Source organism: Chlorocebus sabaeus, chromosome 1 (assembly GCF_047675955.1).
Source record: "Chlorocebus sabaeus isolate Y175 chromosome 1, mChlSab1.0.hap1, whole genome shotgun sequence".
In the NCBI taxonomy this organism is placed as follows: Eukaryota; Metazoa; Chordata; class Mammalia; order Primates; family Cercopithecidae; genus Chlorocebus; species Chlorocebus sabaeus.
The window spans coordinates 98,430,817-98,448,064 of record NC_132904.1 but is presented as its reverse complement, the minus strand read 5'-3'; the positions used below and the strand labels follow the sequence as shown (position 1 = coordinate 98,448,064).

At 37.4% G+C, this 17,248-nt stretch overlaps 1 protein-coding gene across 2 annotated transcripts in view; it reads right to left on the bottom strand.

Annotated features, from left to right (window-relative positions):
- CEP126 (centrosomal protein 126) overlaps window positions 1-17,037 on the bottom strand; it is an 86,248-nt gene extending 69,211 nt beyond the window's left edge. Inside the window, exons 1-2 of one of the 2 annotated variants that reach the window (XM_008020629.3) lie at window positions 15,854-17,037; window positions 8,413-8,532 (exon numbers count right to left, since the gene is read on the bottom strand). In XM_008020629.3, coding sequence (XP_008018820.1) covers window positions 8,413-8,532; window positions 15,854-15,981 — 248 coding nt within the window. In that variant the 5' untranslated portion in view covers window positions 15,982-17,037. The remainder of the gene's footprint in view (window positions 1-8,412; window positions 8,533-15,853) is intronic. The other variant, XM_008020628.3, reaches the window with a different exon arrangement.
- Window positions 17,038-17,248: the final 211 nt, after the last annotated feature.

The following is a 17,248-nucleotide window of genomic DNA, read 5'->3' as shown; positions in this document are numbered from 1 at the left end:
TGGGGAAAAAAGTGCTATAGGCAGAAACAGCATGCAAAGGCCCTGAGTTGAGAGGGAAAAAAACTTAGCATGTTTGAGAAATTGAGAAAATAACCACCAACTCAGCAATATTTGGCAATGATGAATGAATGATGGATTTCCAAAGCTAAAAGGTGGTATTTTCCTTGTTATTATCCAAAAGTCATTTTGATAGCAAATTATCATCACCATCATTTCATATTGTTCCACGGTGGCCAGGTTTTCTGGGCTAAAATGTATACAGAAAGTAATAATAATTTCATCCAGTATTTTCTGGGACTGGAGAAAATAAAGCCTGTGTTAAGTTGAGCCACATTAAACCAGGGATGGAGTGTGACCAATAAGCAGACATTTCTACTCCTGAACTCAATGATAGGCCAATAATAAAAAGTTTTAATAAGCAATCATAGTGATGATTACTATATTCTTTCATTACTCCATGACTATTTACAGAATTCCTTTTATATTATTCTGTGCCAGGCACTGGTAAGTGCTGTGAGAATAGAAGGAACTGGCAATAAAAATGAGAAAACTTCTTTACCATTGTAGAATTCAGAGTTGAGAAAGTACATTTTTGCTTCCTATTTACCCTGGAATTAGTCTTTTTCACAGAAGAAACACAATCTGCCTTAGCAACTTTGGAAGGGTCTGTTTAACATGTGCAGTTCTGCCTCATGAAACATGTAGAGCACCTTGGCTCAAATGTGAGCCGTCTCATCAAATGACAGCTTACGCCAAACTATTTGTTCTAGTTTCCCAGGAGTCTACAGCTATGGGTATCATTTTCCTCTGTTGGAAATACTCTTAAGAAGTGAGCAAATAAACATCATGGCAACAGTTTAACAATAGAACCTAGGAAGTAGTATTTAGAGTACCTGAGGTCACAGGAGACAAATGTAGAACTGAAGAACTTGCCTTTTGTGATACATTTCTTTTTTCTGGATGGAATTATATTTCAGATCTAGGTAGTTACAACTTTCTAGAGATATGATAATATTAAACTGTAAAGCTAAACATATTTTGAGATAATTAGAAATTAAAAATAAGGAAAACTAGTTCTCCTTGCAAATTAAAAAATGCAGTTGGAGACATAGTTTTTAGAAATGAAAAATATCATTTTTAACAAACAATAATGCCAACAACAAGCCTATAAGAAATAGAACTAAACCCAATAATATACTGTGAGTTTTCATTGCCTGTCAAAGAAACATGTGTCCCAGATTATAATCCTGTGCTTTCTGAGACTTAAAATTATTTGAAATCCTAAAAGAATGTATTGAAAATCATATTTTCCAACAGATTGTCTTTCACTTGACTGTAAAAGAAAACAAATGAAAGGTTGAAAATCACCCTCAATACACTATCACAGGGCAAAACACCCAAACAATGAAGATTTATAGAATTAGTAATATATATCACACAAAGGAAAAACATAAAAGTACCTCATTTCTCTACAGGCTAAGGTGTCAGTGAAAAGAAACATATCAATTAACTAAAGCTCAAAAATTCAGTAACGAGATCCCTTAGGTCCTCATTCACTATTCTTAGATTTCAGTTCCAACAAAATCCCTCTATTCAGTAGGTTAAAATGTATTAGAAATATTTAAAAAATGTGAAGGAGCTGCTAGGAGAAATACTGACATCAAAAAGAAACAAATTCTGCTTCTGGGAAAATGGAGGTAGACATACTTTTTCTATTTCTTCCACTAAGTACAACTAAAACTCCTGTGCATGATATATACAGTTTGCCCTCCATATCTGTGGGTTCCATATCTATAGATTCAACCAACCCTGGATTGAAAATACTTGGGAAAAAACAATAAAAATAACAACACAGCAATAAAAATAATACAAATAAAAATATAGTGTAACAACTATTTACATAACATTTACACTGTATTAGTTATTCTAAGTAATCTAGAAAAGATTTAGAGCATATGAGAGGATGTGCATAGATTGTATGCAAATACTCCACAATTTTATATAAGAGCCTTGAGCATCTATGGATTTTGGTATCTCTGGGGGTCTTGGAACCAATCCCCAGCAGATACCAAGGGACAACTAACTACACACACACACACACACACACACACACACACACACACACACATCCCCATAAGAAGAGTCTGAGAAGTGAAGAAGAGGAGGTCAGCAGGCTAGGGACCTTGGCGCCTGAGGAAGGACATGGTGATTAAGTTCTCTGGGTTTTCTTTTTGCTTCATATATTCCAGACTTGGAGCAGAAAAAAGCTGGAAGCATGGAAGCATCAAAAAGCTTACACACACACGCACATGCACGCGCACACACATACACACACACCCCCCCGCCCAACTAAAGCTTGCTCTTTCTAGCCTCAGGATAAGGAAAAGATCAGCATAGCTAGGCAGAAAACTTAGGCAATAATCCTGCTACTCCATCTGAACACCACAGAAAATTGTGATTCTACTCCCATCCAGCCAGAAAAGACTGAATGGAGAGCTTAGATTTCTACCCTTGCCTCCCTTGTAACACTGTGCCCTCAACCCTGCTGTAGGGATGTTGTCAGAGAAGCTGAGTAGAACGCCTGGCTTTCGTCTCCACCTGGTGGTAACGTGGTCTTCTCCTCACCCTGGTATTAGTAGAGACTATGTGGCGAGTCTGGATTTTCACCTACCCAGCAGGAAGAGACGCCCTACCTCTCCATAGTTGGTGATATCTGAGCAGGCCTGCAGAGAGACATGAGGAAGCCTGCAGTGAGACATGACTTTCACCACCATCCAGCAGTAATAAGGCCACCTCCACTGTGGTATCAATGGAGACCATGTGAGAAGCTGGAACTCCTGCTACTGCTCAGCAGTAATAAGGAACCCTCCTACTCGTCTGCTGTCCACAGAGGCTGAGTGATGAACCTTGGCTTCTACCTCCATCTTTCCATGGTGAGGCTGCATCCCTTCTTCCCCCGCTAGAGCAGTGTCAGAGAGAGCTAGCTAAAGTTGAAGGTTTAAATAAACCACAGAATCTTAGAATAGAATATGAAAATGTTCAGGTTTCAATAGAAAATCACTTGTCATTCCAAGAACCAAGAAGGTCTCAAACTGAGTGGAAAAAGACAATCAACATATGCCACCATCAAGATGACAGGAATGTTAGAATTATTTGCTAAAATTTTAAAGCAGCCATGACAAAAATGCTTCAATGAGCATGTCTGTAGATGAAAAAATAGTCTCAGAAAATAAATAGAAGACATAAAGAACCAATATAAAGAAGAGTCAAATGAAAAAATTTAGAATTAAAAAATGCAATGACTGAAATAAAAAACTCAGTATATTTATTAGGAGATCCTCATTTTATGAGGTCAGCATCATCCTGATACCAAAGTCTGGCAGAGACACACACAAAAAAGGTAATTTTAGACCAACAGAAGATGTCAATTTTCCCCATCCCACATTGATATACAAATATAATGCAATTCCTATGAAACTCCCAGCAATAATTTTTGCAGGTTTAGGTTATTCTAAATTTTATATTCAAAGACAGATTAGAATACCTAAAACACTTTTGTAGAAGAACAAAGTGGGAAGAATCAGCCTACATGATTTGAAGACATTATATAGCTACAGTAATCAAAATTGTGGAGTGTTGGTAGAGGAACAGACATAAAAATTAGTAGAATAGAATAAAGAACCCCAAAATAGATGCATACAAATATGCTCAACTGATTTTTGACAGGGTGCAAAAACAATTCATGGAGGAAAGGTAGCCTTTTCAACAAATAACACTGGGCCAATTGGACATCTGGAGACAAAACACATCCCCCAAAAAACTATCAAACAAAACCTCCAAACTCTGATACACATCTGATACTTTTACAAAGATTAACTAAAACTGGATCACAGACTTAACTGTAAAACATAAAACTATAATACTTTGAGGATAAAACACAGGAGAAAATCTTCAGAACCTAGGGCTAAGCGAAGAGTTCCTAGACTTCACACCAAAAGCACAGTCCCTAAAAAGAAAAACCAATAAACTGAATTTCATCAAAATTCAGAACTTCTGCTCTGGAAGAGACTCTATGAAGAAGATGGAAAAACAATCTCCAAGGTAGGAGAAAATATTTACAAACAGCATATCTGACAAACGACTAGTATCTAGAATATATGTAGAGCCCTCAAAACTCAATAATAAAAGAGTGAACAGTCCAATTAAAAATGAATACAAATATAAAGAAAATTTCACTAAAGGAGAAGAGATGGTAAATAAAATATGAAAAGATAATCTCCATCATTAGCAATTAGGGAAGTACAAATTAAAACCACAAGGAGATATTACTACATACCTATCAGAATGATTAAAATAAAAAAGTGACAATACCAAATGCTAGTGAGGATGAGGAAAAGCTGGATCATGCTTATACTCCGAAAAAAAATAGACTAAATGTGCAACTACCATATGACCTACCCAGAGTACTCATGGTCACTTATCCCAGAGAAATAAAAGCTTATGTTTATACAAAAACCTATACATGAATGTTTTTTTATCAACTTTATTTATAATAGACTGAGATATCATGTCCTTCAACAGGTGAATGGTCAAACTCTGGTGCATCCATATCATGAAATAATAATAAATATTCAGCAATAAAAATAAAAAAGCTAGTGATACACACTACAACTTGAATGAATCCCAAAGAATTGTACTGAGTGAGAAGAGCCAACCCCCAAAGGTTATATATGGTATGATCCCATTTATACAACACTCTGGAAATGAAAAAAACTGTAGAAATGGAGAACATCATATTAGTGATTTCTAGGGGGTGGGACTGGGAGATAAGTAGGTGTGGCTATAAAGGGACAACACTTGAGGGATCTTCATGGTGATAGAAGTGTTCTGTATCTTGACTGTAAACATCTTATTATCCTAGTTGTGATATTGTACTATAGTTTTGCAAGATATTATCACTGGGGGAAACTGGGTAAAAGGTATATGGAATCTCTCTGTTTTATTTTTTACAATTGCCTGTGAATCTACAATTACCTCAAAATAAACAGTATAATTTGGTTTAATTTAATTTATTATTATTATTTTTAAATGGAGCCTTGCTCCATCACCTAGGCTGGAGTGCTGTGGAGTGATCTTGGCTCACTGCAACCTCTGCCTCCCGGGTTCAGGAGATTCTCTTGTTTCAGCCTCTTGAGTAGCTGGGATTACAGGACTGCACCACCATGCCCGGCTAATTTTTGTATTTTTAGTAGAGACGGGATTTCACCAGGTTGGTCAGGCTGGTCTTGAACTCCTGACCTCAAGTAATCCACCCACCTCGGCCTCCCAAAGTGCTGAGATTAAAGGTGTGAGCCACTGCGCCCAGCCAAGAGTTTAATTTTAAAAAGAGAAATTACAAGAAGATAGATAATCCTCAATGCAAGAACTCACCAAGCTTAACTGTTACAGGCTACTTATTATAGACTAAATAAAGCTTAATAGCTCAAAGGCAGTACAATAATATAATGGAGAATATTTAATGCTCATAATAATGATTCTAGGGCAAGAAGAAAAGATCAAACCACTTTTATCATAAACTATATGAAAGATTACAGAAATATGCATTGTATTTTAGAAAAATTTATGTTAAAATGTTAAAGTTTTCATAATCTACAAGAATTCCATTTCTGGCAACGCTGATCATGCTTCACCTATAATTAATCCTTGACTACTATTGACCCTATCTACTCAATCCAACTCCACCTCCATAACCATCCTCTTGCCTAGAACATTATAACAGCTTTCTACTGTACTCTTTGCCTCCAGCCTGTTTTCAATTCATCCTCTACCCCTTTACTATCATGAGCTAAAATATAAATCTGGTCATGACACTCCTCTGATTTTGTTCCTTCAACAGCATCTTTAATTTCTTTAGATTGTCATAAAAGTTATTTCATAAAATGTGTACTATCAGCACTGTAACTTCATCTCCTGATACTCTTACACACATTCCCATGCATCAGCTACATACAACTTTTGTCCTGTATTTCATAACATTAGGCTTTTCCGCATATTGTTCTCTCTAAATAAAACATCTCCCTTCCTCTTCATCTTCCCTGGTTAACTCTTGGTTAAGTAATACAAAAGACTTTGTTCTTCCAGGAATTCTTTCTTGTCCTTTAAGTCTATGGCATGTGCTTCCATAGAATCTCGGAAGTGATGCTATTGTAGTACTTACTGCATAGCATTGCCATCTTTTATTATTTCACTATCAGTAATCTGAGGGCAGAAATTATGCTTTGTATCTTTTTATCCTTCAGAATATGAAACCTCGGAGTTTCCTAGTAAATGTTAGTTGAGTGAATAAATGACTGTCTTATGTCACAACATTTTAAATAGTCAAAGACAACTTCCAAATATCCTAATTTTCTTTAATATAGTATGGATGGCCGGGCACGGTGGCTCATGCCTGTAATCCCAGCACTTTGGGAGGCCGAGGTGAAAGGATCACTTGAGGTCAGGAGTTTGAGACCAGCCTGGCCAACATGGCGAAACCTTGTCTCTACTAAAAATGCAAAAAAAATTAGCTGGGCATGGGGGTGCGTGCCTGTAATCCCAGCTATTTGGGGGGCTAGGGCAGGAGAATCGTTTGAACTTGGGAGGCAGAGGTTGCAGTGAGCTGAGATTGTGCCACTGCACTCCAGCCTGAAAGACAGAGTGAGACTCCATCTCAAAAACACAACAAAACACAAAAAACCACACACACACACCCCCAAACCCACAACAAAACCAAAAAATCCTCTGTGAACACAATGTAAGTGGACAGCATAAACTTAAATGACGTAAAATATAAATTGATAGATCATGGCATGGTTAAGAAGACCATAATCATAAACAGTTCCTGAAATTGGGATATGCACAAATAATTTGGCCCCCTTATAAAAGGTGAAATATAGAGACAAATGATTAGTGTTTTAAAAGAAATGTTTATGTATCTTTACATTGCACTTTAGGGTAACAGAAAATAAAACACAATAATATTGTATTGGAAAATGTCCTGCCTCTTAGAATTTTAAACCAAAATTTCTTTTCTGTCATTTTCTACATCAGAATTCTTACATTTGATGAGAGAATACAAATAGAAAATTTATTAATAAAATTCCATATAAGGCTTGCTATTACAGAAAGTCGATTACTGTAAAATAAACAATTGACAAACATTAATAATTAAAAAATAAGAAGTCTTTTATGTCAGACACTGATATTTTTACATGTATTCGCAAATACTCCACTTTATTTCTACCCTTTCTGCTGTACACCAAAATCCATTGAAACATGTTATTAATTCCAATCATAAATGAGAAAACTGAGGCTTAAAGACATTAAACAGACTTCCTTTAATTCATAGAGCTAGTATGTCCTACATCTCTGACCCCAAAGTCCATTACTCTTTCAACATATGATTATTCATCTTTATCGAACACCTGTCACATGCTGTTTATAGATGCCAGGAGCCCAAAAGTAGGAGAAAAATGGAAACAGATACATACAAAATAAAATTCTAAATTTCAGTAAATAATTTCAACTACATCAGACAATGAAAAAGTTAATCTAAAAATAAACATAATGCTAGGCAAAAATTATAGGTAAACAATTTTGTATTCCCCAAATAGGATTTGTAACATACGCCCAGTGATGTAGTTAATAAACTTTAGGGATTTTCTGCTATTCATGTATTGTAGAAATATGGACAAGGTAGCAAAAACAATTTAAAAATGGCATAACTGCTCTGTCTCAAAAAAACCTAATATTTAAAAAACATCCTGAAAAATGTTAAGCGTGATTGAACAATTTGTATTTTTACTTTACTATAGTTTCTAGTTTACCTTAGAAAGCTTCTTTTTCCAGCATTCACTTATAAAACATTTCTACCACTTCTACTGCTATTCATAGTTCTACCATTATTCATATTTTTCCAATTTTTGTACCATTATTCATATTTTTCCATTTTTTCAGATTAAACGAATGAAAAGTGGCAGATATAGAAAAATTATATAGAAGTGAATAACAAATCAAACTCAAACTATATACCAATAGAGACTAAATATTAATTGGTAATTTTAAAATCATGAAATGATACAAAAAAAGAAGATAGTACATTTCATAGTCATTTTAAGAAGTGTATGACAGTGCAATAAGCTGTTCTACGACAAAAAAAGACTGCTACTGTCAGAGACCTAGATAATACGCCACCACCCTTGTGCTTTGGGGAGGAAAACAATAATAAAATTTCCAAAGTCACACAAATCTTGATCAGTATTTCACAGAAAACACTGCCATGACTTAGTTTCATAAAGTGCTACAAAGTAGAGAAACTATTACTTTATACTGACTTTGAATTTCTACACTTCGGAATAAAGTGCAATTACTTACTTTTTTCTCCGATTTGACTCCACAAAATATTTACGTGCTCGATTTCGACATATTTTTTGTTGCTGCAGTAATATCTGGCGCTCTTCTTCTAAATTTTTCTCCAGATGGATTTTCATATCTCTAATGATAGCATTAAGTTAAGAACAATGGTCTACATCTTTAGTGGAAGAGTGTCAAGTGCTATATGATAAATATAACTACAGCCTCATGCAAATGATGTAATGATAGTTTTTGTGGAATAATTAGCATGTGCCCACATTAGTATATGACTGGCAAACATTTTATGTAAAAAAAATTTGGGCTGGGCGCGGTGGCTCACACCTGTAATCCATCACTTTAGGAGGCTGAGGCAGGCGGATCACAAGGTCAGGAGTTCAAGACCAGCCTGGCCAACGTGGCGAAACACTGTCTCTACTAAAAATACAAAAATTAGCAGGGCTTGGTGGTGCATGCCTGTAATCCTAGCTACTTGGGAGGCTGAGGCAGGAGAATTGCTTGAACCGAGGAGGCGGAGGTTGCAATGAGCTGAGATTGTGCCATTGCACTCCAGCCTGGGCAACAAGAGCAAGACTCCGTCTCAAAAAAAAAAAAAAAAAAAAAAAAAAATTCTGACTTGGTATTAGAATTTAAGATATAGCTCACTTTTCCTGAGGAAAAAAATCTACTTTTAGAAATCATGAGGTCAGGCTGGGCGCCGTGGCTCCCGCCTGCAATCCCAACACTTTGGGAGGCCGAGGCGGGTGGATCACCTGAAGTCAGAAGTTTGAGACCAGCCTGGCCAACATGGTGAAACCCCGTCTCTACTAAAAATACAAAAATTAGCCATGCGTGGTGGCAGGCACCTGTAATCCCAGCAACTCAGGAGGCTGAGGCAGGAGAATCTCTTGATCCTCTGAGGCAGAAGTTGCAGTAAGCCAAGATTGTGCCACTGCACTCTAGCCTGGGTAACAAGAGCGAAACTCCATCTCAGAAAAAAAAAAAAAAAAAAAAGTCATGAGCTCAGATAAGACTATCTCTCTCTCTCTCTCTCTCTCTATATATATCTCTTCATTCATTACACAGGTTTTTTTTTTTTTTGAGATGGAGTCTCACTCTGTCACCCAGGCTGGAGTGCAGTGGCATGATCTTAGCTCACTGCAACCTCTGCCTCCTGGGTTCAAGCGATTCTTCTGCCTCAGCCTCCCAAGTGGCTGGGACTACAGACACGTGCCACCACCCCTAGTTAATTTTTGTATTTTCAGTAGAGACGGGGTTTCACCATGTTGGTCAGCCTGGTCTCGAACTCCTAACCTTAGGTGATCTGCCTGCTTCAGCCTCCCATAGTGCTGGGATTACAGGTGTGAGCCACTGAGCGTGTCCTCATTACACAGATATTTGAGTACTTACCAACTAGTTGCCCTCATAGCCATAAATATAAGAAAATGAAATAAGAAGGTTGTATTTCACTAATAGAAAGTAGAGGAAGTAAATGTTCCAACAGATCCCTTAATCTATAGTAGGAAAGTACATTTTCAAATATCAAACAATCAAATAGCCACATAACTAGAACGGTTAGGAATACAGTTTCTGACTCACTTAGTGGTTATAAAAAACCACTAGGAAAACCATGCATAGTCAGTCATCTGTGTATCCAGAAGCTCGTCAGAGAAAAAGGGGAATATTTTGGTTATCCTAATCATCTATTCATTTGAAATTTATTTTATAAAATTAAACTCTCCTTAAATAAGTTGTAGCAATATGAGTAATTTCTCCAATTTATTTAGTGGTGTTTTAATTGACATTATTAAATATCTTTATCGAATTTGTCAGAGTAATTTTCTGTTTTTCATGAGTCTTCTGTTTTTCATGATTCTGAATTAGAAGAAGTTCATTTGGCCGGGCGCAGTGGCTCACACCTGTAATCCCAACAATTTGGGAGTTCAAGGTGGGCAGACTGCTTGAGCCCAGGAGTTTGAGACCAGCCTGGGCAATATGGTGAAACCCCGTCTCTACAAAAAATGCAAAAATCAGCCAGGTGTGGCGGTGCATTCCTGTAGCCCCAGCTACTTGGGAGGCTGATGTGGGAAGATCGCTTGAGCTTGGAGGGGGTTGAGGCTGCAGTAAGCTGAGAACGCGCCACTATACTCCAGCCTGGGCAACATAGCGAGACTCTGTCTCAAAAAAAAAAAAAAAAAAGTTCATTCAATTACCATGTAATCACATTTAGTACCTCATCATTAGATGTAGAAATATATGAGATTACACTGAAGTTATAGATGGTAGGGCATATCTACTTGTCTTTTTTAGAACAAACAGCTTGTTTAAAAACTTTTTACTCTAAGATGGAGGTGCAAAATTCCCTTTAAAAGCTGCATTTAATCAAGATTGTAAAAATTTCATAAATTGATTATTGATGGTAAAACAAGACAAGAAATACACTCAATAATAAACTACATGGTACATAATTTGTTAATTCAACATGTGTTAATTTCAGGATCCTATAGTGCTTCAGCATCAATATTATAAAGAAACTCTATTATTACATATTTCAGAATAACAGATTTATTTGAACATTTTGTTGTTTAGACCTTTGCTGATGGGGGCTTATTTGTTTCATGTTGCTATTTAACCATCTTTATACCATAGGCCATAATTCATTTTACCTTCGTTTTAAATAAAATTTTACACTACTTCAAGACAAAGACCCAAACACACTCACAAACATATTTTTACTTAAAGATTTCTTTTAAAGATTTATAAAAATCAAACCAAAACGGAAGAAAATTTGGTTCTTTGCTAGCACAGAAAAACTGTTTTTCTCTGATAGAATACTTTATTTAAAGAGCCAGACTTCAACAAGATGGCTAGGTATTAAAAGTGACAACTTGGCAGTAAAGAAAAGTGCAACTTTGTTTCAGGGTGCACAGGGCCACCCTGAGGTTGAAGGGAGGGAAGATGCTTCGGCTTCAGTGAGAAGTAAGGAGGAGACAGTTCTGTTCTCTGTTTGACATGTCTGAAGTTTCATCATGACAGCATAAAGAAAATCACAAATGTAATGTTTGTAATGTTCTGATAACTACATAGTCTTCAATTTAACCAAATGATTGTCTTTCTTTCTTTATATATAAGTATAATAGTATAGTTTGTTTCCTGCTGAATTATTAATTATTAATATAAAGAATCCTGCTGCTTTTGTATCTTCTCAAATAAGGTACTCAAGTTTAAAAAAATTAGATGGCTGGTTAAATTTTGTTTTTTATACAGGCTGTATGGTAAAGGTATGTAGTTCCATAAAAAACACTGCTAAATACCTGTCCAAAAGAAGGGAATTTTGATACTTAACATTAAAAAACAAAACCAAGAATACGGTGGATTGTAACATGTAATTTTAAAGCACAGCTTATTCTACCCCACTCTGTCCTCACTTCTCCTCTCCCAACTTAGTCTTTTCTCCAGTTAGGTTGTTTAAAATGTTGCCATCACAAGTAACCATGTATTACATAACCCATTTTTTCCCAAATCTATTAAAGCTATGTTGATTCTATTTCTCCTCTACTGTACCTTCTTCCTCTCTCTTAACTCAGGTGCTCTAAATCCCTTGCTTGAACTACTGCAGTGCTCCTCTAACTCATCTTACTCCAAAACTGGTCATCCTCTATTTGAACCTACACGAAGTCAGCTAAATGCAAATCTGATTGTGTTTCTCTTTGTTATTCTCTAAAAACTCCCTATCACCTTCATGAAAAATTCCAAAGTTCTTGGACCTATATATAAACCATTCTATAATATAGTTTGTTTTTTCAACTTCATTTCTTAACATTTCCCTGTATGAATCTTATGCCCAGACACACTAAGATAATTATAAACAGAACAACCCGTGATGTATCATACCATTATCTCTTGGCACACGCTTGGCTAACTCTATTCATCCTTTCAGGGCCATCTCAAGCAGTTCCTTCCCTTGAAGCCTTTTCTAACCTCCACCAGATGACTTGATGACACCTTCATGAGTACATTGTAAGTGACTTTGCTACATTTCTGTAACTCTCATGCCTGGCATGGTTCTTAGAATATAATAATGACTTAATAAAAACCTGCTGAATTATTCCCTTGGAGAAAATTCTCTGGGGTAGATATGAGGACAAAAGGCATATGCATTTTTATATCTTTTAGTGCACTATAGAAAAGTTGGCTCCTAAGAGGGTTGTACAAATGTATATGCCATTAGAAATGTACTATGTACTTAAGTTTCAAAATCTCATGAGCGTAGGGCAGTACCTTTTAGAAAGACAAGGTACAAAACTATGTTTTATTATGTATGTATTAGCAAAATACAGTTTTATTTATTTATTTATTTATAGACAGGGTCTCGCTCTATAGGCTGGAGTGCAGTAGCATGATCTCAGCTCACTGCAACCTTCACCTCCCAGTCTCAAGCAATCCTCCCGTCCCAGCCTCTTAAGTAGTACTTCAAACATGCACCACAACAGCCAGCTAATTTTTGTATTTTTTTTTTGTAGAGATATGCTGGTTTCGAACTTCTGGACTCAAGCAATCTGCCTACCTCGGCCTCCCAAAGTGCTAGGATTACAGATGTGAGCCACCCGGCCCAGCTGAATGGGTTCACTTCACTTTCTACAGTAAAAGTAAGATCCCATCAGTGAGCCTGGAGGAAAAAAAAGACAGGTGGGTGGGAGTGTGTGAGTTTGTGCTGTTTGTTGGAAGAGACCTGTCAGGGCATCCATGTCTTATCAAGTGGTAAGACAGTACATTGAGTGTGGTAGAAGGTGACAGAGACCTGGCAGGGGCATTAATAGGAAAAAGAAAGAACCCTGTTCCTGTTTAGGTGAAGTTGGAAACCATCAGTCTTTAGTGGTACAATCTGTATTGTTTTGTGATTGTTTCTTTGACAGCATTTTTATTATTCGCATGAAGGAGTAAAGAGCAGGACTTTAGTAGTTACTGAGTGTTACTGAAGGAGTAGTTAGTAGTTTAGTAGTTACTGAAGGAGTAAAGAGCAGGACTTTAGTAGTTACTGAGTGTTACTGAAGGAGTAGTTAGTAGTTAGTAGTTTAGTAGTTACTGAAGGAGTACAGAGCAGGACTTTAGTAGTTACTGAGGCAGAATGATTGCGGTACAAATAGCCAAAGATGTTGGTGAGAGAAAGTTCAAATAGTTAAGAATAGGGTATAAACTGGAGAGGAAAGGAGAGGCAAGATGGGTGCTAGGATAAAATGGGAGGGTTGAAGGCTAGAGATATTTCTGAGGAAAAAAAAGGCAGGTATAAGGGGACATGAGAGACTTTTTAAAAAAAATCTTTATTTCTATTTGAACTCTCGAGAGATTGAAATGATAGAACTTTAGCTAATTTTAATTAAATAAACTTTATAAGGTTTTGTTGTTTTATAACCTTTAGAGTCAGAAAATTCTGACTCCAGTGAGAAAATGTCTTCAACAGAAAGCCAGATGGCCTCTCAGTTACATGTTCATATTTGAAATCGAAATGTAAATGTTACCACGTACTTGCTTATTTTAAGACTATGGTCCTTCCATTTGTTTTCTTTCCTTTTTTTCATTTAGTCATGTAAATTTGAGCACCTACTCTGTACCAGGTATCCAATGGAAAACACAGACACAAAGAATATTCTAATTAAACTTATATAAAAGGTGCTTTAGTGTTTTTCCAACTAGTAAACATAATATTCTTGATTTAGTGTTATAATCTTATGTTCAAAAATAATTCCTCTGTTCCAATTTAAATATATATTATCTAAACATATATATACACAAACTAGCAGAAATATATATAAACCAGCACACACACACACACACACAGACGTTGTTGGATTTTATCAAAGTCTATTGGTCATCTATTAAAATGTTCATTTATAACTTGCCTAATTTTAACTATATAGTTAGCTTTTAAGGATATTTTTTAGTGTTGTATTTATAGGAAATGTCATTTGAATTCTGGAATAGAGTCTATTTGGTCGTATTCATTCAAAGTATTGCTGGATTCTATTTATGAATATTTTCTTTGGCATTTGTGTCAAAATTTATACCACATAAATTTTAAAAACTGAGGCCTACAACCATTTTATTAATGAAAATAATAGAAAAACACTCTCAATGAGCCATTTACAATACTTCCCTATTTTCTGATTTAGAGATAAATCAGGGTCAGTGTAATAGCAGTTGTGTCCAAGAACATATAATGTCAAGAGGCCAGAATTAAATCCATACAGAAAATGATTGTGTTCATTTCAGAGTACATCTTTAAGAGGGCAATTTTGGGGAGTAGCAAGGGCAGAAGCCAAACTGAATGGGGTTAATAATGAATAGATGAGAGGAACTAGAAGCTGCTGTTGCAAGCTACCATTCTGAGAACTTGCCCAAAGAAAGAAAAGACTGAAGGGATGGAAGGTTGGAGAAAGCATGATCGGAGGAGAGATGTTTTTAGTTAAGCTCTATACATATTTGTCTTCCTCACTAGATTTGTATCCCAAGAACCTAGAACAGAGTCAGCCAAAGAGCAGGCACTCAATACACATTGTTGACTTGCTGCTAAAATTGTAACAGAGTACAAAGAATATCCTAGAAGTTGGAGACAAGGAGGATAAGAAAACAGGGTTAACTTGCAAAGAGAAGACACTCATCTCTCACAAGAATGAAGACGATTACACAACACCATCATTGTCAACCAAGTCCTTTGGGAACACAAAGGTTAAATCCTAATCATCACAACAGTCTCTAAAGGAATAAACGTGATTTACAGATTTTGATAACAAAATACTTCTCCTTTTTCCATTTTCTACGATGCAACCAACAGCAACATCAAAGGTCGGCTTAACCAACTCTTCGAAAAAAGTCAGAGATAATCCAGATCGTGAAGCGTCCAGGTCCCCTGTTTCTCATTTCCTCTCTTCTGTTGCTCTGACAACAGACTGGCAGAGATGGAAAACAAAACAACTTACCAAACTGTGTAGCCTTAAGCAGCTCTGGTAAATGGATTTAGGGCTGTGTTAGGATAACTGTTAAAACGGACTCTTCAGGATAGCAAAACATTTTACTTATTTGTGTAATTTCTCTCTCCAAGTAGTATGATAAATCAGGAAGTAGTTAATATATAAGTGAAGAACATAATGCCATAATTCTAGAAGGTAAAAAATAATCCCCACAGAATACGCAGTTGATGCGTTTCAAAATTCAGAAAAATGTTACAAAGTTGAAGAATGGGAGTAGGATAACAGGGTGATGTGGAGGAAGCAGCCACAGAATTAGATAAAATGGTATAATTTCAGGTCTAAGGTGAGCCACGACAGTTGCTAAAGCAAATATCTGCACTAAGATGACTCGCTAGTTTTGATCACCCTGCGTCAAAGGTAATGGGAATCTAATTGGAAAAAAGATGGGCCCCGTTTTCAACATCGCTACCCTGGCAGCCACAGAATGGGAAGGATACAGGTAAGCGCCAGGTCGGTGATGCCCGCCGCTCTCCCGTGGGTCGAGGGGGGCTCTGTCGAGGTTGTCCGATGATTCAGTGCCCAGTTCCCCGACCGCGCTCCGGGCTCCGGGCCTCCCCGCCAGCATCCTTCACTTCAGCGCCGCCTCTCTGTTCGCCCCCAGCGCCTCCCTCATGGCAGCTCTGGCTTCCTCCTCCTCCTGCTCGGCCCCTCCCTATACTCCGTCTCTCAGGCCCCGCGTCACGGGCTCCGAAGGGTCGGCCGCGACAGCCCTAGCTCCCGCGCAGCAGCACTTGTGCCTTTAGTGCAGATGGCAGCTGAGGCAGCGGCGACCTCGCCGGGCAATAGCAGAGGGGGCGGCAGCAACCCCGCAGCCGCCATCTTGACAACAACCGACGCCGCGTCCTTGACAACGGAAACCTGGGAGGAGCTACAGGGCGGGGCGGGACGATATGCACGAAGCAGCCAATCGCAGGCTCCGGCAGCCCCGCCCTCTTCGAGCGGCTGGTGGCAACCCAGGCATCCCTAGCCACCCGCGTTGCTGAGCGAGGGGTGAGCTGGGTGGTGTTTTACAGCCTGATGCAGTTCTACCTCCCTTTTTATGAAAGTGTGTTTGTGGCAGTACTGACAGTGACGAAAGACAGATGTAAAATCCTCAGATACAGGCAATTGCCAGCGGGAGGATTCTGCAGTGATTGTCTGGGGGACAATTTGGAGTTGAATTTGTTAAACTACTGAATCCTGTTATGAGATTTTGAGTTGTGAGTCTTTCTGTGGCATCACTATCCCCAAACACCGTCTCTTTAAAATGTCTTTGTGAAGTGGAAATTTTCCTTCCCTGCATTCTCTCATCCACTCGATAATGCTTCTGGCATTCCCTCTGCAGTCGTCTTCCTTGCCTTTGCCCTACTTATAAGGTCTACATTTCAAAGCCTCCTAATGGTTCTTGCCTTGCTGCCAGATTCTGGAAATGGACCATCACAGCAAAACTAGCAATCTCTTGGGATGATATGCCAAAAGAGATCATTGCATTGACATGGTTTTGGGAAGTATGGAAAATTAAATGGATTTTTGAGCCACTAGTTCATTGGCTATGCAAGTGAAAATTTTGAAAAAGGCTCAATCTTATTGTTGGAGCCTAATGTAAATGCACATAAATATTCTGACTGTATTTCAGTCAGTATTTTCTTGGAAAAATTCCCAGATTGGAAGCCGAATGTACAGACCAAATAAAGATTATTCACCCACCATTCAAATGTCTCTGCCTTTGTGAATTAATTTGTTCATTTTAAGAGTTCAAATACTAAACTTTTCCAGTTGAAATTATTTAAAACAATCTTTGCAAACTTGGTTGTAATGACTGAAATTGGAATGTACACTGGGGACAGATTTTT